Genomic DNA, 22,589 nt, shown 5'->3' on the forward strand with positions numbered 1-22,589 from the left:
AGCTCCGCCCCCTCAGGCCCCGCCCCGCCCCCGCGTGGCTGTGCGTCCCGGCTGTTAGCGAGAAAGTGGTTTGACGCCGGCCTGGCGGCGGCGGGTCACGTGAGCGGAAGATGGCGGCCCCGGCAGGCGGAGGGGGCTCCGCGGTGTCGGTGCTGGCCCCGAACGGGCGGCGCCACACGGTGAAGGTGACGCCGAGCACCGTGCTGTTGCAGGTGCGGCGGCGGCGGGCGGTGGCTGCGGCCGGGAGAGCGGCGGGCGGGCGGGCGGCGCCGGGCCCGCGCCTGCGGTTGGGGCGGGCGGGCGGGCGGGGGCGGGGCTTGAGGGGGCGGGGCCCGCGGCGGCCAATGAGCGGCGTCCTGGCGCGACGGGCCCGCCCCCTTCCGCGCCGGGCTCGGGGTTCGGGGGCTGTGCGGGTCGCTGCGGGGCTGGGGTCGGGCTGGCGGGAGGCCGGGCGCGGCACCTCCTTCCGCCCCACGGAGTCCGCGGCGGAGCCCCGAGCCGTGTCCCCGGCCCGGTGTCCCCGGGCGTGCGGCCGTGGCGCCTGGAAACTGACCTGCTGAGTCACTCGTGCGCTCGGTGCGGGGCAGCCGCCGCCGCCGCAGGAAGCGCCCGGGCCCCGCTGTGCGGGCCGGGCGGGGAGCAGCCCCCAGCGTGGGGCGCTGGCGGCCGGAGCCGCGTGCTCGCGGGGCCCGGGGGCGGGGGCCGTCTGTGCCGGCGGCCCGTGGGGAGGACGGCGACGCGCAGCCGGCGGAGGGGCCCCGTGCGTGGCGAGAGGTGTGTGGTGGGGGCCGCCCCGCAGGCCCGGTGCCGGGGCGCGGTGAACAGGCCTTGCAGGGGAGGGGTGTGGGCCTGTCGAGTGGACAGCCCGTTAGTACACGGAGAGGGACAGTGGGCCTGCCAGCCCAGCGGCCGGCCCGACGCATGGCTCACGGGCCTGTGGTCTGACTCCTAGGTTCTGGAGGACACATGCCGGCGACAGGACTTCAACCCCAGCGAATACGATCTGAAGTGAGTTTGCTAGGGTCCAAGTCCGTCCACCCCTGCGCAGCGCCCTGCCTGGGCCGTAAGCCAGCACGTTCGTTTTCTCACAGAAGCCCCAAGTCAAGGCGTGGGCAGGGCCACGCTGCTGGCAAGACTAGGCGAGGAGCCTCCCACCCGCGGGGGCTTCCCGGGCTCCCGGGCTTGTGGCTGCCCGCAGCCTGCACCTCTTCCTCATGTGGCCTTCTCCCTCTCTGTCGTGTGTCTTCTCCTCTTCTGTCTGCTATAAGGACACTTGTCGTTTAGGGCCCACCCCAGTCCAGGATGACCTCATCTCCAGATTCTTAACTCAGTTATAGCTACCAAGCCCTTATTTTCAAGTAAGGTCCCATTCCCGGTTCTGGGGTTAGGACGTGGATGTGTCTTTTCTAGGGGTCTCTGCAGAGGGCTTTTGTGCATTTGATTGTATAAGTTCCTGGTGGGGCTCTGAGGGCAAGAGGACGTGGTCTTGCAGAAACAGGAAAATCCCTGCAAGCTGGGGGCGGGTCGGGGGGCCTCGCGGCCACGGAGCTCCACGTGCGGGTCTCCGTGTGCGGGTCTCCGTGTGCGGGCGCTTTTCTGCTGAGGGGGTTTCCACCCGATTCCCAAGTGGTCTGAAACTACAAAAGGGCCAGAATCCTGCTTTGGTCGGGTGTGGGTTTCAGTTCCACCTGAGAACTTTTCGCCTTAGCTGCATGTCACGATGGTGTGGCGGTCTTCACGACAGCGACGAGAGGGGCCCTTGGCGCGGGTGCTTGCTTTCCTGGGCCTCACCTATGCTGCCACTGAGAATCCCGGGGCTGTGCTCCATACTGGCTGTCCCCTGCCATGCTGTCATTGAGCCTTGTGCTCTTTCTGTCCCCCCGCCCCTTCCCCCACCTGCCAGAGGCAGGTGAGAACCTCTGAGCAGAGCCAGGTGCACGCTCTTAGTCACCCCTGGGTGTGTTTTTATTTTTTGAGCCTGGACTTGGGCCTGTTGCTGCTTTACGCCTGGTGGGGGTGGACAGCCCCTTGGTCTGCCCCAGACGGTGACCCGTTTCTGGTTTCTCCCTCTTGCTCTGTCCTTGTACGCTCAAAGCTGAGTCAGTCCGCGCTTTCTTGTTCCATCGGAAGACCCGCTGCAGACGGGGGCCCGCTGTGTCCCCGCCAGCTTGCAGGCTGTACTGCCGTTCCCGCAGCCGGGGGGCACTGCTCCTAGTGGGGCTGTGCCAGCACCGTGTGAACGCCGGGCTGTGTCAGGCAGCCCGTGAGCTGTGGCCTGTTTTGCAGGTTTCAAAGGACTGTGCTTGACCTCTCTCTCCAGTGGAGATTCGCCAACCTGCCCAACAATGCCAAGCTGGAGATGGTACCCATCTCCCGGAGCCGCGAGGGCCCCGAGAACATGGTAGGCGGCTTTCAGGGGGCGGGTGCTGCCTCTGGCTCTTTCTTTCAGGCTGTTTGGGCTGTGGGAGGCCGCCGTCACAGGAGTGGGAGGGTAAATGGAGGGCGGTGTGCCAATGAGGCCCGTGTCCCCACGCCCCACGCCGTCCGGGGTCAGCTGTGGATGGGAAATGAACCTTCTCAGTCTTCGTTCGGGGTTTATCTCTTGGGTGAGCTAGCTGGCGCTGTGTCTGTCAGCAGCACTCGCCCGGCCTGATGATTGTGCTCGTGGAATTGTCTGGAGCCTGCAGAGTCCTGTGGGATGTTGCGTGCAGCCTAGTTTGGGGAGGACGGTGGCCCAGGGGCCCAGGTTTCACCCTGGACCTCCCAGGCCTCGTCTGGACCGCGGCCCAAGTCTGACTGTGGCCCGCGGCCCTCCACCAGATCAGTGACTCTTAGGTTCTGGAGACTGAGGCAGACGACCCCACGGTTATCACGGGTGGAGACGGCCACAGTGCGGCTGGGGGCAGTGCTGGTGGGTATCAGACACACGCTCGCCCCCGGGCTCTGAGCACGTGTGCCCTGGTGTGCCTGTCACGCAGCAGAGAGACGGGAGAGGTAGACCCACGTCCCCACTTCCGGAGGTAGCTGTCATGCCCGGAGCTGGTCCGCAGAGAGAGCTCGGGGGGTGCGCGCTCCTCGTCTGTTGCCGCGCGATGGGCCGCCCCGAGTCCGGCAGCTTCCAGCTCGGTGACAGACGTTTGCAGCCTTCGGGGCCGGCTTCCCACACGCCCACGAGATCCCGGCGGCCCCGAGGGACAGGGCTCTCTTCCTGTGCCCTGAGACGTGGACGCGGGTCCGGGCAGGGCGGCCGCTTTCCTTCCTGACTGATGTCCTGCGCCCGCGCCCTCAGGTTCGCGTCGCTCTGCAGCTGGACGACGGCTCTCGGTTGCAAGACACTTTCTGCTCGGGCCAGACGCTCTGGGAGCTGCTCAGCCATTTTGCACAGACCAGGTGAGCGCCGGTGAGCCGGTTCCGGGCTCTGCCCCGCTGTGCGGAGCGGGTGCTGCCGGGCCGGGGGCCTGGTCCGGAGCCACAGCCCTGAGGTTTGCCGTGGCCTGAGTCCGCGCCTCTTGGGCTCTGTGGTCCTGGTGAGGGGACCGGCTTCAGATGAAGGGGCCGCCTGTCCGTTTGCTGCCCCAGCGGGTGCCGGCTGCCCGCGGCTTGTCTTCCTTGCTGGGCTTCCTGTCATGACCGTGGTGCCGTCCGTGGCCTCCTGGAAGGGCAGAGCCGTGCTTCTGTCATCATGGGGGGCTCGGTTAGCAGTGAGGGGAACAGGGGGCTCTGGGCTCCTCAGCGGACCAGGGGTTTGGGTATAAAACTTCCTTATTGTGGAACCACGTCCTGTTTAAAGAGAAAATCTCAGTGGCCTTCGGCGTGTCAGTTTTCCTCCGGTAGCGAACGGTGTAAATGTTATTTTTGAACGTGTCAGGGTGGTAGTGCCTTGCTTTTTGATGTTTCATTTTGGCTCGGAAATCTTCGTCCATTTGCGGCAGTGGAAGGGCCGTGGGAGGGTGTGGTGCTCCGTGTGTGGCCCGGGGCCGGCCGCCGGCCGTCGGGGGGGCTCCCGCGGGTGATGTGAGAATGGGGCGAGTGAATGTGTGTCCGGTCCCGAGAACAGTCCTGGCCCTGAGGCGTGTCTGTGGGCGGGGGGCCTCCAGGTAGGGCTCTCCTGGGGACAGAGCCTCACCGCAGGACAGCCCCCGCTGGTCTGACCGCGGTTCCTGTGGCCCCCGCAGCCGATTCCTGCCTCCCCTCCCCCCCAACCCGAGCTGTCCCGCTGGGGCTCCTTTTCCCATTTCTGATGTGCTGGTCCTTTTGGTGATGTGGCTGCCGAGGCTGCTGGGCCCAGACCAGGTGGCTGCCTTCCGCTCCCTGGGGCCTGGGCCCCGGCAGCCTCCCCTCCGCCAGCCTCCGCGTGCTCCCTGGGCGCTGCCGCTTCGCTGGCCGGCGGCAGCGGTGGCCTCCCTGTGCTGCTGCTGGTGCCTGTTGTCTGACCTGGGAGGAATTCCTGTTGGCCGGGCGAGGCTGGCCTTCTGGTACCCTTATTTTCAGAAGAAGGATGGGACATCCGGGGGAGGAGATGCTGGTCAGAGCTTGGCTCCGGGGCCGCGGGTGCCTGCCCTCAGCCGCTGTGTCTGTCTGTCGCTCTTTCGTCAGGACCACTCAGGACAGGCGGGGCTGCCTCACCGAGCTCGCCAGGATGGGCTCCGGAGCAGATAGGCAGGTGCACAGAGCTACACGAAGATGTCACAGAGAAGGAGGGAGGGCGCCCTGGGAGGCCACAGGGCAGCATTTCCTGGGTGGGTGGGCGGGGGAGGGTTCCGGAGCAGCAGCACCAGAATCTGGGAAGGAGCTTTCTGGGCCACAGGGACGGCAGGCGTAAGGGCCCCGCGGCAAACACGAGGACGGGAAGAGTTCACGGAACGGAGCGTTCATTCCTCCTCCTCCTAAAAGGCGACTAGACCAACACTGAAGGACTTCACGAAGCTACAACACAGAGCGCAGGCAGTGGCTGTGCCAGATCGAGGGTGGGGTGGGCGATGGCTAGGCAAGGAGGCAGGAGGGGAAGACGGGTGACAGAGGAGGCAGAGCGGGCGGGGGCCTTAGCTCGCCTCCTGCTTTGTGCTGCTGGTCCTGGAGGCAGTGTTCAGGGCTCTCTGGACCGGAGGTGCTGTTTCAAGAGCGGGGGGATTACGTGAGCGAGCATGTCCCCCTCCCCCCCAGTGGCTCCCGTAGGCAAGTGAGCAGGACAGCGGGTCCTCAGACCCATGAGCTTTGGCACACACACCCGGGCTTGTGGCTGCTTGACCCACTGCTGTGCCTGACCGACCCCCCCCACTGTGGAGCAGTGGTAGCTGGGGCGGAAGGGTCCGTTCTCGACGCTCAGACGGGGCAGGCTGCAGCGCTGGGAAGCCGGCCGATCAGTGCCTTCCAGACCTGTAGGAAAGTGCTTGTTCTAGAACGATCTACCGGTCGAGGTACCTGTGAGCGTGAGGATGAACAGAGCCATTTCCGGGCCTGAAAGGTCACACGTTTGCCCCCTGTGCATGGTCTGAGGACGCTGCTGAGACCGCACCACCGAAGGGCAGACGGGGTCCACCAGGAGGAGAGCAAAACGAGCCGCACTGGAAACTGAAATATTTCTGTTTGTTTAAGATTTTATTTATTTACTTGAGAGAGAGAGAGCGCAAGAGCATGAGAGGGGGAGGGTCAGAGGGAGAAGGAGCCCCTCCCCCTGCTGAGCAGGGAGCTTGGTGCCGAACTCGATCTCGGGACTCCAGGATCATGATCTGAGCTGAAGGCAGACGCTCAACCAACTGAGCCCCCCAGGCGCCCCTGGAAACTGAAATCCTAAAGGAATCAGCGTCCCCCGTGGCAACACGCAGGACCTGGTGCCTGGCCAGCTGGGGGACGGCAGCAGAGGAGGAAACGGTAGACCGGCCTCTTGGGAGGGGAAGCTGCCGATGGGGTTTAGGGAGCTGAGTGGGGTGGGGACGGCTCTGGGGAGGTGGGGGCTCACCCCGGGAGGAGCTGGGCGGTTGGAGTTGGCAGTGGGGTATCCACGAACATGCACCTGCGTGGCTGTCCTTTGTGGCGTCCAGAGCAGGCTGTGTCCTCTCTGCGTTGCGCTCCCAGCACCTGTCCGTGGCTCCGATGTGCGGCTGCGCCCGCCATGTGCCACCAGCCCGCGGAGAGCAGGAGCAGACCGTCCAGCTGCTCGACCGGGCCCCCAGGTCCCCGCTGACCAGTTTCTAGGGGCAGAAGGCGAGGCCAGCAGAGAGGCCCCGCACTGAGCCTGGTCTCTGAGGTTTTGCGCACCTCTCGGGAGCTGGCGTTCACTAACCACAGAGCGGGGTTCACGTGAGGGGGACAGGTGGCAGTTTCATCCCCGGGTCCCGGCCCCATGCCCAATTAGCTGGTGATGCACACTGGAGCCACGCGGGGGCGGCCCGCCAGGCAGGGACACTGTGGACGTGGACCCTTGCGTGGCCCCCCGACAGATCCTCGTAGGGGTCAACACACCGGACTCCGGTGGAGGCCGGCGACTCTGGGAATTCCAGGTCTGCGCAGAGCGGGATGAGCAGGGGGGCCGGTTCTCGCCCGTGCTCTCGGGGAGAGGTCCGAGTCCAAGGGCAGCGGTGCACCCTGCTTACCAGGACGCTGGCGGAGGGAGCACGGCTTCTGGGGGCCACTGCTGGCCAGGGGGGCGGCTCTTTTGCATGGTGGCCCTGCCCTCCCCACCAGCATCTGGATCAGCTAACTGGCCACTGGACATGCCACCTGTGCCACACGTGTGGGCCACAGAGGTAATTCCGAGTTTTCGGGCAGCCACATCAAAAGAACAGTGAGAACAGGTGCAGTTAATCTTAGGACTTTGATGGACTTGACCCCGTGTGTCCAGATCGTTGGGCTTTGAACATGTGATCCACAGGAAAAAGGTATTTTTACATTCCCTGTTGGACGGAGGGCTTTGAAATCTGGCGTATCTCCCTCTTGGACTGGTCTCCCCGGGGGCTGTAGCTGTATACGTGCTCAGCACCCACACGGTACTGGGGGCCGCGGCAGACAGTGCCGGCCTCTGAACGGACTGGCCGGTCCTCCTTACTTCTCAGCTCTCTGAGGCAGGGAGAGCCCCAGGGAGAGGGGCTCCGGGCCTGCGACTCCGGGCTGCTGCCCGGCGCCTGGGGTCCCTCTGCTCCCCGCCGGGCTTCGTGGCTGAGCCTGTGCTCTCAGCGCCGTCTGTCGCACTGGTAGGAAATGGCTTCGAATGTCCCTGGGAAGGGTAGGCTGTGTGCGTGCTTCCCTCAGTGTTGTGTGACCCTGGGGCACAGTGGACTGCAGGGGGTCTGCTGCGGGCTTGGGGACCAGCCTGGGGTCACAATGAGGTGTCAGAGTTCCTGGCCACCGCCCCCCTCCTTCCTTGGGAAGGAAAGGAAATTTCCCTCTTGAAACCACCCTGCCACATCCACACTGGAGAGGGACCCCGTGGCTCCTTCTGGCCCTGACCTCATCTCTGTGTTGGGGTACGCATTGCCTGGCCCCTTGGGATGTGGCCTTGCCCGAGTTGGGCCTCCCGGTGGCCGCTGGGCCTGAAACCCGGCCCTGTTGTTTGGGTTGGGTTTTGTCCCTTTTGTGCTGACGTGGGGAACGCGGTGGCACTGGGTTTGTGTTGGCAGCACCCGTGTTTGTACCTGCCTGGCTTGGTCAGGCCCAAGGAGGTGAGGTAAATAGGGTCTCTGGATACCTGGCTTGTGCCCCAGCACAGTGCTCTGCCGGGAGCCGGCCCTGGGTGGACGGACGTCTCCTGCCCGTGGTGCCAGCACGTTCGTGGTGAGTGAAGAACGTCCATGAAGCCAATGGCAACAGCACGTCTGCCCTGCCCAGCCGTGCCCGCTGGGCTCTGGCCCAACCAGAGGAGCGGGTTCGCTGGCCTTGGACGGAGCTGGCGTCATCCTGCGGGTCTGGGGCAGCATCTGACGAGGGGCGGGCAGGCGCCCACGGAGGCCCCCCCCCCCCCCCCCGCACCAGGCCCAGCCTCGAGGGTTGCCTGCGGCTCTGCCTGGGCCTGGGGTATGGGAGCAAGTCGGGCACCGGGCCCGCCTTCAGGAGGCCCCTGGCCCAGCCCCCTCCGAGAGTCTCGGGGCTTTGCTGGGGTCTCTGTTGCAGGGAGCGTGGGGCCAAAGCTCTGGACCGTCCCGGTCTGCTGTATTGGAGGGAGAGCTCTGCTCATTGGCCGGGAAGGTCTGGAAGCCATTGCGGCTGCCCCTCCCCTGGCTTGTTTACAGGCCTGCCCTCAGATCCCCACGCAGGGAACCCGATCCCTCTGGGGGAGCCGCACATCAAAGACAGGCTGGCTTTGATGTCCAGGGGCCTCGGGGGCACAGAGGCAGGCAGGCCTTCCCTGGGCTCCGCTCCCTCGCTCCCTCCGTGTGTGATTTGTGGGGACATCAGGTGCCCGGAGCAGGACTTGGGGAAAGTGTGCCCGACCAGAGGTCCTGTGAGTCCATAGAGGACTCCCTCGGGCGGGCTGGGTGTGACGTGGCCAGCGTGTGGCTTCCTGAGTCCAGGCAGCTCCAGGACCCCCTCCCTTCCTCTCTGCCCCGGGACCTTGCTGGCTGGGCACATCTTCGTTGGCCGAGGTCCCTTCACTTTTCCTTTGTCTGGTCGTCAGTAAGAAGAGTGTGTGGGCTGGGGACCCCTTTTGGCGTCCTCTGTTTTCCTGAGGCCTGGGGTCTTGGTGGGCACCCTTGGCCCCGCTGTGCCTGCAGGGTCACCCCTCCCGTGGCCAGCCCCCTGCTGTGCCCTGGTGCATGCCGGCAGCCTTGTCTGGGGGCAGCTGCATTGTAAGCACGGGTGTGAGCAGAGCACGGGGTGAGCTCCTTGGGGGGCTGTTAGCCGAGGGGCCCCCACCTTCCCTGGGGGGTTGGTGGGAGGCAGCAGGGCTGGCCGGGCTGGGGCAGGAGCAGGGCCACCCCTCCCTCACGGGTCGCAGTCGCTGGCTCTGGATCGGGGTTCTCTGCTCTGGGCAGCACGCGAACGCAGAGCCTGGAAGCAAACAGGAGTAAGAGGAGAAACACCACGCTGAGTCGGGCCAGGGATTGGATCCCAGGTCTCGGGGCCGGGGTATGTCCGGAGTGTCCGGGGGCAGCCGGGGGCCGCGTTGCTTCTGATTTCTAGCTCAGCTGCGGGTCTCCTGGCCCAGGCACGTCTGCGCGCTGAGCTCCGGGCCCTGGTGGGGCCTCACTGCGTGGCCTGCCGCCACTCCTGGCCTCCCACTCCGGCGGGCCCTGCTTGGAGGAGGGGGACCAGATGGGGCACTCCAGGTGTGGTCTTGAACTGGCATTTACGGGGCCCGACGCTGCAGCGAGCGACAGGATGGGAAACCCAGACGGGACCGTCCCCTGCTCTGGCACCAGCAGTTGAAGGGCCAAAGCCAGGCCTCGGCGGCCTGCACCCGGGAACCTCATGGTCAGCGTGGGGCCGCGCAGCAGGAGTTGGGGTCCGGTGTTGCGCAGGCGTGTCTGGGAGCAGGTGTGTGTGTGCGTGTGTGTGCGCGCGCACGTGTGTACACCCGCATACCTGTCTGTCCAGCAACCCCTCTGTCTTCTGTCTGGGGTCCCGCTTACGAGGGGGGGAGGACGCCCGCTGCCACGTGTGCGGCGTGTGGCGCGTTCGTGGTGTTGCTGGTCCGTCTGCCCCTGCGTTGCCCTGGCGCCCAGCCTGCGTGTGACGGCGGCTGGGGGTGCGCACGGCCACGCCGACACCCACGCCCGCCACAGCCTCTGCTTTGACGGCTTCTCGGTGACGCGGGTTTCGGCGGCTGTAGGGAGCCCCCTGCCTGATGCTGCTCGGCCACCTGGGCGTGAGGGTCTGACGCTGGGGGGCATCACTGCCATCCTGCATCACGGCTCCTCCTGCCCTGGGTGTGGGCCGCGGGCCGACGTGCCCGAATGCATCTCGAAGACCAGTGCCCTCTGCCCCTGGCCCGGACCTGGGGTGGGGGGAGGGGTCACGTGCCTGTGGCCTCGGGGACCCAGACACTCTCCCTGGAGTCCACTTAATGGGTGCCTGCCCCGAGCTGCTCCCGGCCGTTCAGGGGTCAGCAGCGCTCTTGGGGCATGGCTTCCGATAGAAGCCCAGAGCTCCGGGCTTCTTTCTCATAGTTGACCCCCCGCGGTGGACCATGAGCCCCCCCGCACGGCGGACCGTGAGCCCAGGCGTGTCTGGCAGGGGCCGGTCTCTTCTGAGCTGGGAGCTGGGAAACACCTTCAGGGCCTTGGGGCAGGTGGCTCCCCACCAGCGGCTGGCTGTCTCCTCCTGGTGGCCTTGAGGGGGCCAGAGTGGACCTAGCCGCCCTGTCCTGCCGGGCTGCCCTGGGGGTGCTCCGGGGTGGGGGGCTCCCGCGGCTGGCCTGTGAGCTTTCCTCGCTCCCCCCGCAGGGAGTGCCTGGAGCAGCTGAGCGAGGCCAGCCCGGCCTGTGTGTACATGAGGGATGAGGTAGGTGAGCCTGCCCGGCCCGGCCCCAGCGCCCGCCCCCAAGTCACCACACGGGCCGGCCCTGCTTTCCAATCTGGAAAATTCACTCTCTCAGACCCGCCTTCAAAGCAGCGGCCGGGGAGACAGGCTCTGAAAGCATGAAGTGTTTCATGGAAAAAAGCAGAGTGCCGGCTCCGTTGGCGCTAACCGCGGGCCGCCCGGGCCGCTCCCCAAACCTCCCCGACGCCCTGTTTGTTTTCCCAGCGTCTCTCAGAGCTTGAGAGTCACAAAAGTGGTTTCATTTTAATAAATATTTGCTCTGCTCCTTGTTTTGATCTTTTTCAAAACCGAGTGCAGCACGGTGCGGGTGTAGCCTGTCCCCGCCCGCCTATGATGGGGGACCCTCCTGGCGCTGGGTCCCCTGGCTCACAGGGGCTTTTTGTTCTGACCCTGGCCAAGCACCCTTCCCTGGCCCTGGGTGGCCGCTGTCCCCGAGGGGCCCTGGTGTGGATGGACCTGCTCCCTTGCTCATCCCCACTCAAGGTTCCCCAGCACGGGCTGTGAGGGGCAGGGGTTCCCAGGGCTGTCTGGGGGGGGGTCCAGGGGGGACACATCTTCCCCCAGAGGAGACGGGCGCTGGACCTTGGGCACCTGGGCCTGGATGGAGGCCCTCATGGTTGGGTCAGCCCGCAGAGGTGGCCAGCAGGCCACATGTGGCTAACTTGGGCCTGAGCCGTGCCTGCCTGGGCCACGGCTGGGGTGAGGTTGGGGAGGCGGCTGCTGACCAGCCAGCAAACGCTCGGGGGCTGGTTGGGCTGCAGGAAGCAGGACCCAAGCCTGCTGGGAGCTGGTGTCCCCCAGGGGCTGGCTGGGGGCCCCTGTGGGGCCAGTGGTGACCAAGTAGGCGGAGGGAGCCAGCAGAAGGTGCCCTTGTCCTGGGCAGCCGGGTGGGGGAACACTGTCCACGAGGGGTCAGCCGTGTGTCCCGTTCCCTTCTCACAGGTGACCGGCAGAGCCTCCTTGCAGGCCACGACGCTCAAGTCCCTTGGCCTCACAGGGGGCAGCGCCATCATCAGGTGGGGGGCCTCAGAGTCCCGTCGAGTGGCAAACAGGGAAGAGTGGCAGAGAAGATGTGCACCCCCCCCCCCGTGGCCCTGTGCCCTCGATCTGGGGCCCTGGCCCGATGGCTGCCCATTCCCCGGGGGCCTGTGCCGCAGCGGCTGGCTTGGGGGGGCCAGGGCTGGCAGCACCTTTGGGGGCCAGAGGATCACGTGTGGGGCCGGGAGACCCAGGCAGGGGGGCGCTCCGTGCGGCGGTTCACTCGCTCTCTGGGTCCGCACCCTCAGGTTTGCCATGAAGCGATGCGGCTCCGCTGGGGTTTCACGGAGCAAAGCCCCAGGAAGCCCGACCGCCTCACTGTCGGCTGACCAGGCTGCCGGCAGCCCCCTGCCCCCGCTGGATTCAGCGGGGCTCAGCCGGGGGGATGTGAGCCATCAGGACGAAGCAGACATCTCAGGGGCCGGCCGTGTGGATGCTCCAGCCAAGCAGATCTCCAAGGAGCCCGCCCCCGCCCCCTTTGTTCCTTTCTCAGGTGGGGGGCAGCGACTGGGGGGCCCCTCTGGCTCGGCCAGGTCTCTGATGTCGCCTTCAGCCAAACTGCCTAAGTCCTTCTCCAGCCCCGGAGGCCCCTCCAAGCCGAAGAAGTCGAGGCCTGGCCAGGAGCCCCGGCCAGAGGCAGAGCCGGTAAGAAGCAGGCTGGGTGCTGGGGGTCCTTCCTCCCGACCTCGGTTAGCCTGGGGGTGCGGCAGGGCGGCAGGGCGATGGGCGCGTGTCTTCTCTGGGAACTGATTGTTCAGCCTGGATCTTGTAGAGGCCGCACTGTAGGTGTACAGTGTGATGGGGGTGTCCCCGCAAGCGTGGTCACACCGGGAGGGGGCGGCCTCGGGCATCAGTGTGGGCTCTGAACACTCCTGTCCCAGGCGGTGTCCCGGAGCCGCCGGCGGCCCCCCATGTGCCCGGGCCAGTCTGTTGACTGGCTTCGGACTTGCAGGTGGCTCTGGCATCGCTTGTCCCATGCCGTCTGTGTTCCCGAGCCCGCGTCCCTGCGTCCGGTGGGCTGTGTCCTGCTGGGAGCCAGTGGGCGTGCCAGGCAGGCCTCCTTGCCTGCAGTTCACGCATCTGCTGAGGTTTTGGGTGGACTGCCCCCCGTTGCACCATCCCGGCCTCCCGGGGAGCCATCCCGTTTGGATGCCGTCTGTCCGGGAACAGCTTCTCTGGGGGTCAGAGCTGATGTTTTAGCTGAGCGCCATTCATGGGTGCAGCAGCCTGTTCTCGGTGCGGAGACACACCCGCTGGCCTCCTGTCTCTCCTGGGGTCCTTCTGGCTTCCAGGTCGCACATCTGGGGAGGCTGGAGGGTCTGGGGCTGGGGGACCTGGGGGGTGGCGGGTGGGGAAGGCCCGGCCACGGGACAGAGCCCCCGTCGTTTCAGGGGGCCTTTTCCTGCTCCCTTGCCGGACACCCTTGGTGGGCTGAGTGGATGGGGTGGGGGAGCGAGCCAGTCCCGAGTGTCGTGATGGTCCGTCCTGGGGAGACAGTAGTGGGGCTGTGTGAGGGACTCATCCACAGTCCCCGCTCTCATGTCCTTTGTGAGCTGGGCCCGGAATCAGTGGCTGAAAGCAGACCTATGTGATTGGGGTCTGACTCCGTCCGGGCTAGCTCTTCCTGGGGACCCCTGTGTTTGGGGGCTGGACCTTGGGGCTAGGGCTGGCTGGCCCTTCTCCCATCCTGAAGACACAGGGCACGTGGCTGGTAGGTCGCTGGCCCGGCCGGGCCATGGCTCTGCATATCCTTGGGAAGCTGTAGAGGGCCCTGTGGACATCTGGGGGGCTCTGGGCTGCGCTCTCCCGTAGGTGGTTGCTGTCTGGGCCTGGGATCCCCGTTCGTCCCTGGGCTCTGAACCCGCGGCCCCCGGGTGGGAGAGGTCCCAGGGAGGGGCTGCCTGGCCGCCAGCAGCATGTGCCTTTGATCTGGACGTTCCAGCAGCTGGTGGGTTGTGGAGCACCCCCCCGCCCGCCTGCCTCGTGCCTCCTGTCACTAACAGCCCCACACCCGGAGGGCTGGCCAGCCACATGGTGTCTGCTTTGTGTCCCTTTTCAGCCCCCCCGGGGTGGGGGGAAGGGAACAAAACGGAACTTTTGGGGGAACTTCAAAGGTACACTTTGGTAATCAAAAGGAGTTTCCGAGTTTCCCATTAATGTTTTGCCTGTGTGTGGTTTTGGATTTAAATAAAGAGTCAGAAGAGACAGGATAAAATATAGGCAGGTCCTCGGCTGAGAACTGGGATGGTTTACAGACCCGGGCGGCTCTTGCCTTTGATGTCGAAGCGTTAATTATTAGAAGGTAGTTTTACTGGCCGTCAGAGAGGGGTGCGGGGAGAGGCGGGGGCTGCCCGGCGGCCCCTGGCCTGTCCTTTGAAGTCCTTCTGCCGGCCCGGGAGGCCGCCCTGCAGCCCTGTGCGCGGCTGGGCCCCCTCCCCAGCCCCCCAGCCGGTATGGGGGTCTCTGATCAAAGGCCCTGATGCCCCGGGCAGGGCAGGCGGCTGACAGCAGTCTCCCCGGCCTGCCCCTCACCCTGCTGGGCTTGGTCTGCCCCTCAGAGATGGGCCTGGGACTTTCTCGGTGCCCTGCCTGCAGGCAGGTGTCAGCCTGGTCTCTGGCCGCTCCTGCGCCGTGGTTTGCGGGCAGGTTTAGAACACGCGAGGGTGGGAGGAGCCTGTCCAGGACCTGGGGGTCAGAGTGACCGGGAACGGTGCCCCTTGCTGCCCTCTTCCTCTCGTCCTGAGGCACCTTCTACCATCCTCCTGTGAGCACCCCCTACTGTCCCCTGTGTGGGGGCCCGGGGCAGGGTTTGAGTGTGTTCTTGTATGCGCTGTTTCTGGCTGTCCCCAGGGACCCAGGTAGTCACGGCTGCTGCTGAGGCCGAGGGCAGGTAGATCGTGGCCCGAAAGGTCCCCTCCAGCTCTCTCTGCCGCGGCCAGGTTTCGGGGAGAGGGGCCCTGGACGCCTGGGCTGGGCCGGGCGGGGCCCGAGGGCTCTGTCTTCGGGCCCCCACCCTGATGGGACTTGGGGGCCGCCCAGCACTGCTCCGCCACGTGGGTGTTCTCCTGTCTGTGGCTGGCTGACCTCGCGCCGTGTGTCTTCGCCGGGAGACCCACGCCACAGCTGCGTTCGCTCGTTTCGGTCCTTTGGGGGCTCCCTGGCTTGCCCGCAGGGGCGGTGGTCTGGTCACGCACGGGCGTGTGGGGGCCTCGGCTGGTGCTCGGCTGCCCCGTACTCCCGTTTCCTCTGCCCGGCGTTCCCGGTAGTCGCCGGTGCGGCCTGGCCTCGCCCTCTGGCTCAGCCCCGCGGAGGACGCAGGGCGCCGGCTCGGTGAGTAACTCCGGAGGTTTGGCCCGCGGCCCTCTCGTCCGGATTCATTTAGGCTCCAAGCCTCAAGGGGAAACGCTTCACATTCCCTTTGACCAAAGACCATTGTCAGAGGACGGTCTGGGCTGGGATTGGGGGAGGCCAACAGGAGGCCTCACAGGAACGTTGGAGAATCGGAGGTTGAGGTCACCCCCAAGTCCCTTTTACATTTTTTTCTCTGTGTGTCATCACGTCCCGGAAAATTACTGTCAAGAAAATGAGCCTCAGCAGCCGCGAGGCCGCTTCCGGCAGGAGGGGCCTGGGGTGCCCGGGGCCTCTCGGCCGCTGCCGGAGGGTGTCAGCCCAGCGCCCAGCCTGCCCGGCCCTGCCGGCTCTCCACCCCGGGCCGGGCCTTACCTTCGGCCGCACCGAGCCTGGCGCGGGGCCACGGGTAGGCAAGGCCCCACGGCCAGGCAAGGCCCCACGGCCGCCCCCTGTGGTCTCCCTCCCGCGTCCCGTCCTGGCGAAGCAGGGCATGTTCCGCAGGCCGGCCAGGCCGGTGGTTGGTCACCGCATCCCCACCTCTGAATGGGCTGTGTGTCTGTCCAGTGTCTGTCCAGCCTTGGGCCGTTGTCCCCCGCAGAGCGTGCTCCTGCCCCTCTCACGTGCCTCCTGGGCTCTGGCCAGCGTCACCCACTTTGTAGGCAGCATTAAGGCCGTTGACCTCCTGCTCACTCTCCGTCTCTCCATCCCCCGTTCCGCCATGGCTTTCCCTCACGGCGGCCGCCACATGCGCTCTTTCCCCAAGGATGTCTCCTAGAGCTTTGCTCTCCATCCCCAGACCTCTCCCCGAACCCGCCCAGGACAGGGGCCGTGCGGAGTGACTGCTGGGACCGGGCACGGTGGGAGAAGGAACCGCAGGGGAGGGTGGTTTGCCGGCAGAGCCTCAGGCAGGAGCAGGACCGGGGCTCAGCCCAGCCGCTGCCGGGCCCCAGCCTCCCTGGCTCCCCCCCGCCCCCAGCCCAGCCCCTCTTCTCCACCGTGGAAATGCTCTCCGGGGGAGGGCCAGGCAGAGGTGTTTGAGGCTGCCTGGCCTCTCTCTCCGTCACTGAGCAGTTGGGTGGTCGTTCCTAGCAGCCCAGCCGTGGGCTTCGGTCTGTTCCCGTGGGACAGGGCCTGCCCGGGGCCAGGACGTCAGGGGGCCTGGCCCTGGGCTCTGCTGGTGGCTCTTTCCCAGACCTCTGGTTCCTGCGTGGGGCCCGGCTCCCAGCTTCTGTGTGACAGACAGGTTTCTGGAGCAGAGTGAGAGGCGGGAGGAGAGAAGGAACCAAAAGTAGGTCCAAAACCCAGAAGAATTTTGTCCGTTTTGTTTTGTGACTGGGAGTCCATGGCTCCTGAGCGGCCCGGAGCCGGTTGCTGGCGTCCCTTCCCCCGGTCTGGAATTGCCTGGGGAGTGGGCCATGGGCCTTGGGGTCACCAGCACTGCCGGCAGCCCGCGGTCCTGGCCACCCGAGGTCAGGCCCTGGAGTGCCCAGGAGGACCACGAGAACCAGTGGGCAGGGCTCCCTGGGACTGGCTTCGCCGGCCAGGTCTGGGCACGCAGACTCCCTTCCGTGCCACGGACCGCACGCCACCAGACGGCTGGGTTCTTGGGGCAACTCGTGCGCCTGCGGTGGGTCCTCCCAGCGGGAGACCGTGACGGGGTGGCCTTGGAGCCAGGCGTTAGCCTGCAGGCTTCGTGCTTGAGCGAACGCGGCGGCTCCGGCTCCCAGCCTGGGCGCATCCGCGTCCTGCCCTCGCTCCCCCCTGCAGCCCGCCCCAGGCGCCCAGGCCAGCTCTTGGCCCTTCTGGAATGCAGGCGCCGTGGCTGTGGGGGGCAGCCTGGCGCCTGGCATCTTGTTACAAAAGGCTCTGGTGTAGACTGCCCGCGGCAGCGCAGGATCCTTGTGGCTGCGAGCGGGCAGCCCCCGGGGGCCCCGGCCAGCCACCTACGGGCCCTGCGGCCGGAGCTGCGGCCAGCCCTTTGCAGCTGCTCTGCCCTGTGCCTCCGGGTCAGAGGGCTTTCTGGTGAGAACCTACCTCCCTTCACAGGGGAGGGCTCGTGAGGCCTGGCACTGGCCGGACCGCAGGGCCTGCGGGGGTAGACGGTCAAGGCCTCGGGTGTGGCTGGGGGGTAGCACTGGAGACCCCGGCAGGTGTGTCAGTCCCCAGGGTGGTGAGCCTGGGCTGTGGGGCAGGGCGGGCTGTGGGGACGGCTAGAGGGAGGGTCGGCTGGGGACGGGTGCTCCCAGAGCCTGCTGGGCCCACAGCCTGGTACAGAGAGGAGGCGGCAGAGGGCAGAAGCTGGCCTCCTGGGCTGGAACTTCGCGCCCTGGTCAGGCCCGGCCCCGTGGCAGCCTTGGCGCCTAGAGGTGTCCCACCCTGTGGTCATGGGACTCAACGGTGGCAGTTACCCCCCGGCGGCACCTTGGGCCAAGCAAGTCCTGCCTCACGATTTCTCTCATCTTCATCATCGTTACTGCTAGTCAGGAGTGATGCGTCCCTTTTTGTGTCCTCAGGGAGGTCAGAGGGTGGGCCGGGGGCAGCTCAGCCGTGGGGCAGGTTTCTGCCAAAGCTCTAATCTGGGGGCTGTTGCTTCCCCTGCCCTCCTGGGGAGCCCCAGTGTGGCCTCCAGCAGGGTGTTGCTCCCCGAGTTTGTCTCTATTTGGGGGACCCTGGTAACAGGCAGCTCCCTCGGCCTCTTAGTGGGAGGCCCTCCTGGAGACGGAGTGAGCACAGGAGCTGCTGGGGGAGGCTGGCCCCTCAGTCCACTCCCGGAGCCCCCCCAGTAGCGAGGGGACCTGGCCGGCTGGGCCTGGCTGGGCCGTGTCCAGGGGCCCATGCCCTGCCGGTGAGTGAGGGTCTCTGTGTCCGTGGGGCTGAGCAGGAGGCGTGGAAGGAGGGTGTCCAGTCCTGGCCCTCTGGCCCTGACCTCGGACTGACCGGGGTGGCTGGTGCGGTCCGGGCTTGGCTCAGGGCTCTGTGCGGCTGCTCCCGCTGGGAGGCCCAGGGGCCCTGTGTCAGCCGCGCCCTCTGCCCGCCAGCCAGTGGACCGGGACCCCGTGGTGTGCCACCCCGACCTGGAGGAGCTGCTCCAGGCCTGGCCTGCGGAGCTGCCGGACGAGTTCTTCGAAGTGACTGTGGACGACGTGAGGAGACGCTTGGCCCAGCTCAAGAGTGAGCGGTGGGTGTGCCATCGGCGTTTCCATCGTCTCCCTGCTCCCACATCCTCGGTAGCACGTCTGAGGGTCAGGGGTTCCGGACAGGCCCCTCGTCCCCCTGTCCCATCCATCCCTATGTGGCGGGGCGGCCCACAGAGCCCGGGTGGGTGTGTGGGGCCTCTGCTCGGGTTGGCCCTGGAGACCCCAGACCTTCACGCTCCCACCCCATCCCCCTGCAGGAAGCGTCTGGAAGAAGCACCCTTGGTGACCAAGGCTTTCAGGGAGGCCCAGAGGAGGGAGAAGCTGGAGCGCTACCCTAAGGCATGGAGAAGGGGTGGGGGGAGCATCTGGGCGTGTGTCCTGCTGGAATGTGGGCCCCGTCCCCGCGCCCTCGGCTGGGGTCCCCCACACTTCCCACGAGGCCTGCACAGCCTTGCGTTATGGTCATTCTGCCTCGTCGTACGACGGAAAGAGGCGTTGATGTGTCTTTACAAATACGCACGGTGGTGCTCGACCAGCCCCTCGTGTCGGGCAGGCTGGGGGCAGGCAGGCCACGAGCAGGCCTGCGGTGGCTGCGGCCGGGTGGCCGGCCCTCCTGCCTGCCCCAGCCCCGGCGTCTTCTGGCTGGGTTCGGGGGACCTGGCCGTCGTGGGCCTGAGGGGGCCACGGACCGGGCTTCGGCCGTTCTCCTGATGTGTGGCGTCCTCGCGGCCCAGGTGGTCCTGAGGGTCCTGTTTCCGGACCGCTACATCCTGCAAGGCTTCTTCCGCCCCAGCGAGACAGGTGAGCGGCTCCGCCGGCCTTCTCTTCCCGACCACGGGGCTGCGGGTGCCGGGCCGTCAGGGGTCATGGGTGTTTCTGGCTTCGTTGCCGTCTATGGGACAGGCCGTGAGCTTGCAGAGAGTGTCGGGGGTGGACACAGGGCTGGGGTGCCCCCTGCGTCAGCCTGTTCAGAGCGCGGGTGAGACAGGAGTACCCAGGGGACGGGTGGGCCCGGCACCCCCAGCAGCAGGGGTCTCCGGCTTGGGGCTGCCGCTCAGAGGGCACCCAGCGGCGTCACCAGTCCTGAGTGAGGTGTCCGGTGAAGTCTGCCCCAGACTGCGGGGGCCGCGCGAGGGCGGAGTCCGGGACTGGATTGCGGGCGGGGTGGGAGACAAAGGGAGGGAGGCTCCCGCGGGGCCGGGGCCTGGCCAGGCCGGGTGTCTCGGGGGGCTGCGGAAGGGATGAGCTTGGGGTTCCAGCCCCGGAGCCTCGGTCTGGGGTCTGGGTGGGAGCGGGGTCGTGGCACACCTGAGGCGGAGACGGCGAGCTGCCGGGCCTCCCGCGCCCGTAGGGTCGTGGGGGTCTGGGTGGCGCGGGGCCCTGCTGGTCCCGTCCCGGGAGGGGGCCAGCCCCGCGGTGGGCTTGAGGTGGCCCGTGTCCTCCTGTGGAGCCGTCCGCTTACCCTGCGCTCCCTCCTCCAGTGGCGGATCTGCGGGCCTTTGTGAGGAGCTGCCTGGGGGACCCCGAGCTGCCCTTCTACCTGTGTGAGTTCCTCAGCTCTCCTGCGTGCAGCCGGGAGGGTCTGGGTGCCAGGGACCCCCGGCCCCTCCCAGCTGGGGCTCAAAGCAGCTTGTTCCCTAGAAACAATGTGGTGGGGGTGGGCCGGTCCCCACCGTGGGAGCCCCACCGGCATCTGAGGACAAGTCCAAGGACCGAGGAACGGGGAAGGGAGCTTGGTCTTTGCCCCACCTCAGAATCCCTGCACCCTTGGCCTCCAGCCTTGCCTCCTTCTCCCGGGCTTCTGGGAGTTTCTCCCTCCAGGGGCATCTGGGGAGGGAGGAGTCAGGCCACGCGTCTGTGCGGGGAACTGTGTGGGGCCAGGGTTCCTTGGTCCCAGGCCACCGAACTCCTGAGCCCCCTGCCAGGGTTTTTGCTGCAGCGGAGAGGTGGGCAGAGGGCTGTGAGGTGAGGGGGCCCCTTGGAAATACCCCAGATGAGGCTGCGGGCTCTGGGCATCCCCCTCCCCCTCAGGCCTGTGTCCCTGGGGAGTGTGGGCAAGGGGCAGGGGCAAGGCTTCCTGGCCCAGACAACTCTCTCTTTGCAGTCATCACTCCTCCAAAAACCGTCCTGGATGACCCCACACTGACCCTCTTTCAGGTACCGGCCCTCTGCTGGGCTGCGGGGTTGGGGGCGCAGGTGCCGCTGGCCTGGCTCTGGAGGGCGGCCGGGAGGACGACGCCTCGTAGCCGGGTGGACGGGGCAGGGGGGTGGGGTGCGGTGTGCGAGGGCCCAGAGCACCTCTGAAGCTGGTGCTGGGGCTTTCCAGCCTCCTCGCTTCCTGCCCCGGCGGGGAGGGGCCTGCCCAGCCGGCTGCCAGCCTTCCTGAGCCGGGGTCTCCCTGGCCTGGAGTCTGGGTGAGAGGGCCCCCCCCGAGGGCGGGGTTGGAGGCCTCCCCTGCGGGTGGCTGGCTGCCTGCGGGACCCTGGGCTGGCGGTTGTCAGGCCCGTTTGGCCGCAGGCCGCAGCGACTGCTGCCCTGCCTGCTTCCCTGCCTCACCTCTCCCCTGCACCCCGAGGCCTCTGCCGGGAATGCGTGCTGCGCCCTCCCCACTAGAGTCTGCTTCTGCCCGACCCTCCCTGTGGCCCCCAGAGCCCCTGAAAGTGAGGTGAGGTGCCTCTGTGTGCTCCCCTGGGGGCTGCCTTCCAGAATCAGGCAGAATGTCCTGTCCCTTTGCTCCTGGGAGGGTCGCCTGGGGCCTCTCCAGCCCTCTGGCCTAATGGTTTCCCTTCACAGTCTTCTCAGATATTTTAATTAGTACCAGAGGCCGGGCCTTGTGAAGTGGCTGGCAGGCCCTGCAGAGGTCTGAGCTGGGCCAGGGGGGTCTGCCTCCTGCCTGGGGCTGCCACCTTTGTGGGGGACTTGGGGCAAGGCCCCGCAGAGGCTGGAAGCTCACCAAGGGAAGGAGTCCGGGGGGCTGGAGCAGGGCGCTGCCCCCCCTCCCCCAGTTCCCCCCTCTCAGCCCCCAGGAGCCCCGAGGCGCTGGGCCTCTTCCTCCATCCCGCCCCGCCTCCTCCCTCCCTTCCTCACTGGCCAGCCTGTTGATAAACATTGCGTTGAGGAGATGCTGTGGGATGGAGGGGGACTGGTGCCCGGTCCCGCCCCGACGAGGAGCCCTGGGGTGCTGCCTGTCCTCCTGCCCCAGCAGCCTGATTCCTGGTGACACTCTGCCCCCAGCTACCAGCAGCTGTCTCCTTTCATCTGTCAGCTCCGCCTGGAGCGGCCGGGGGCCTCCGTGCGGGGTGGCGTCCCCGCCCGCCTGCGATCAGAGAGCTGGCAGGGCTCGGGGAAGGAAGCCTTTCTCCCTTGTGTGGCTGAGCAGGCGTGGGCGCGGAAGCCGCGCGCTTTCATGTCCCTGGCAGGGCTGTGCTCTGGCTGCTGGCTGCCCGGGAGGGAGGCTGCCGGGGGGCCGGTCCTGAGCTCCACAGAGTGACAGCCTGGGGTAGGTGTGAGGGACGGGGGCCCAGCTGCCCCTTTTGGCCACTGGGCCGGGAGAGGGAGTTCTGGGGAAGGTGGGGCTGCGGACAGGGGTGTGGGAGGAGGTGGGGGTGCCGCTGGCAGGCACAGGAGCCCCCGGGGCCTGTCCGATCTGCTTCCAGTGCTGGTGTTGTCCTGAGCCCCGCAGACCCCCCTGCCCTCGGCCTCGTGTGGGGTCCAGGGTCAGCCTTAGCAGGTCCTGAAGATGGCCGTGACCTGTGCAGACCACCTCGGCCTGAACAGGAGAGTAGGGTCTCCCTCCTGATGGTCATGGTGGTCTCCCGTGGTGTGTGATCACCCCTTGTTGGGTGGGAATCCCAAAGGTGTCAGCAAGCGAGTGGGGTCGTTCTGGTGGGAGGCTGGGGTCAGGAGAAGGTGCCCCGGGGCCCCGGAGGACTCCTGGCTGGTGAGCGGGGTCCTTCGAGACTTGAAGCCCTGCAGCCGCAGGCTCCACGGCCACACAAAACATTCCCGCGCTCACTGAGAATGGCCGCGGTACCCGGAGGGTCAGCCGAGGGCTGGGCGCTCGGTCCTGTGCCCCCTCCTGCTCCCTGGCTTCTGGTGCCTCCAGGGCCCTGGTGCCTGCAGCGCCTCCGAGCAAGGCTTTGATCTGGTGTCAGAACGGGCGGTGGGGTTTTCTGACCTGGCCCCTCCTCGGTTTTGGTCCCGTGTTCCTAGGCTTGGCCTTGGAAGCTTCTCTAAGAGAGCGGAGGGGAAGGGCTCACCTGGTGGCTGCCCCTTCCACTGAGGGCGAGGACAGGGGTCCTCTGGCCAGCATTAGGGTTTGCAGCCCCAGCCCCCTCAGGTACAGACACGAGTGGTGGCCTCTGGGGCCCCCTGCCTGCAGCCTGGAGTTTAGCCCCCTGCTGGGTCCTAGGGGCACGTCATCCTTGACCCACCCTGAGCAGGAACTGGGCACCACTACCCCCAGGGAAGGAGACTCAGGAGAGGCAGTGCCCAGGCCCCTGACGGCACGGGGTGTGGGCCCCCCTAGCAGCAGCTCGCCGTGGGCGGGGCTGCTCGCCGCCTGGCCCCAGCTCTTCCTACCGGGTC

At 67.0% G+C, this 22,589-nt stretch overlaps 1 protein-coding gene across 5 annotated transcripts in view; it reads left to right on the top strand.

The window, feature by feature from the left end:
- Positions 1–22,589, top strand: part of ASPSCR1 (ASPSCR1 tether for SLC2A4, UBX domain containing) — a 24,812-nt gene continuing 2,223 nt past the window's right edge. For 2 of the 5 annotated variants that reach the window (XR_013968104.1, XM_080825486.1), the window contains exons 1-12: positions 1–212; positions 953–1,008; positions 2,287–2,401; positions 3,290–3,390; positions 10,380–10,437; positions 11,419–11,492; positions 11,763–12,159; positions 17,904–18,043; positions 18,260–18,341; positions 18,737–18,803; positions 19,484–19,546; positions 20,107–20,159. Coding sequence is in view for 3 of the 5 variants with exons in the window: in XM_080825486.1 (XP_080681612.1) it covers positions 111–212; positions 953–1,008; positions 2,287–2,401; positions 3,290–3,390; positions 10,380–10,437; positions 11,419–11,492; positions 11,763–12,159; positions 17,904–18,043; positions 18,260–18,341; positions 18,737–18,803; positions 19,484–19,546; positions 20,107–20,159 (1,308 nt within the window). In the remaining 2 variants the exon portion in view is untranslated. Of the gene's footprint in view, positions 213–393; positions 775–952; positions 1,009–2,286; positions 2,402–3,289; positions 3,391–10,379; positions 10,438–11,418; positions 11,493–11,762; positions 12,160–17,903; positions 18,044–18,259; positions 18,342–18,736; positions 18,804–19,483; positions 19,547–20,106; positions 20,160–22,589 lie in introns of those variants that run through there. The other 3 variants (XR_013968105.1, XM_080825485.1, XM_080825487.1) reach the window with 2 other exon arrangements.

This window comes from Martes martes, assembly GCF_963455335.1.
Source record: "Martes martes genome assembly, chromosome: 16".
NCBI classification, from domain to species: domain Eukaryota; kingdom Metazoa; phylum Chordata; class Mammalia; order Carnivora; family Mustelidae; genus Martes; species Martes martes.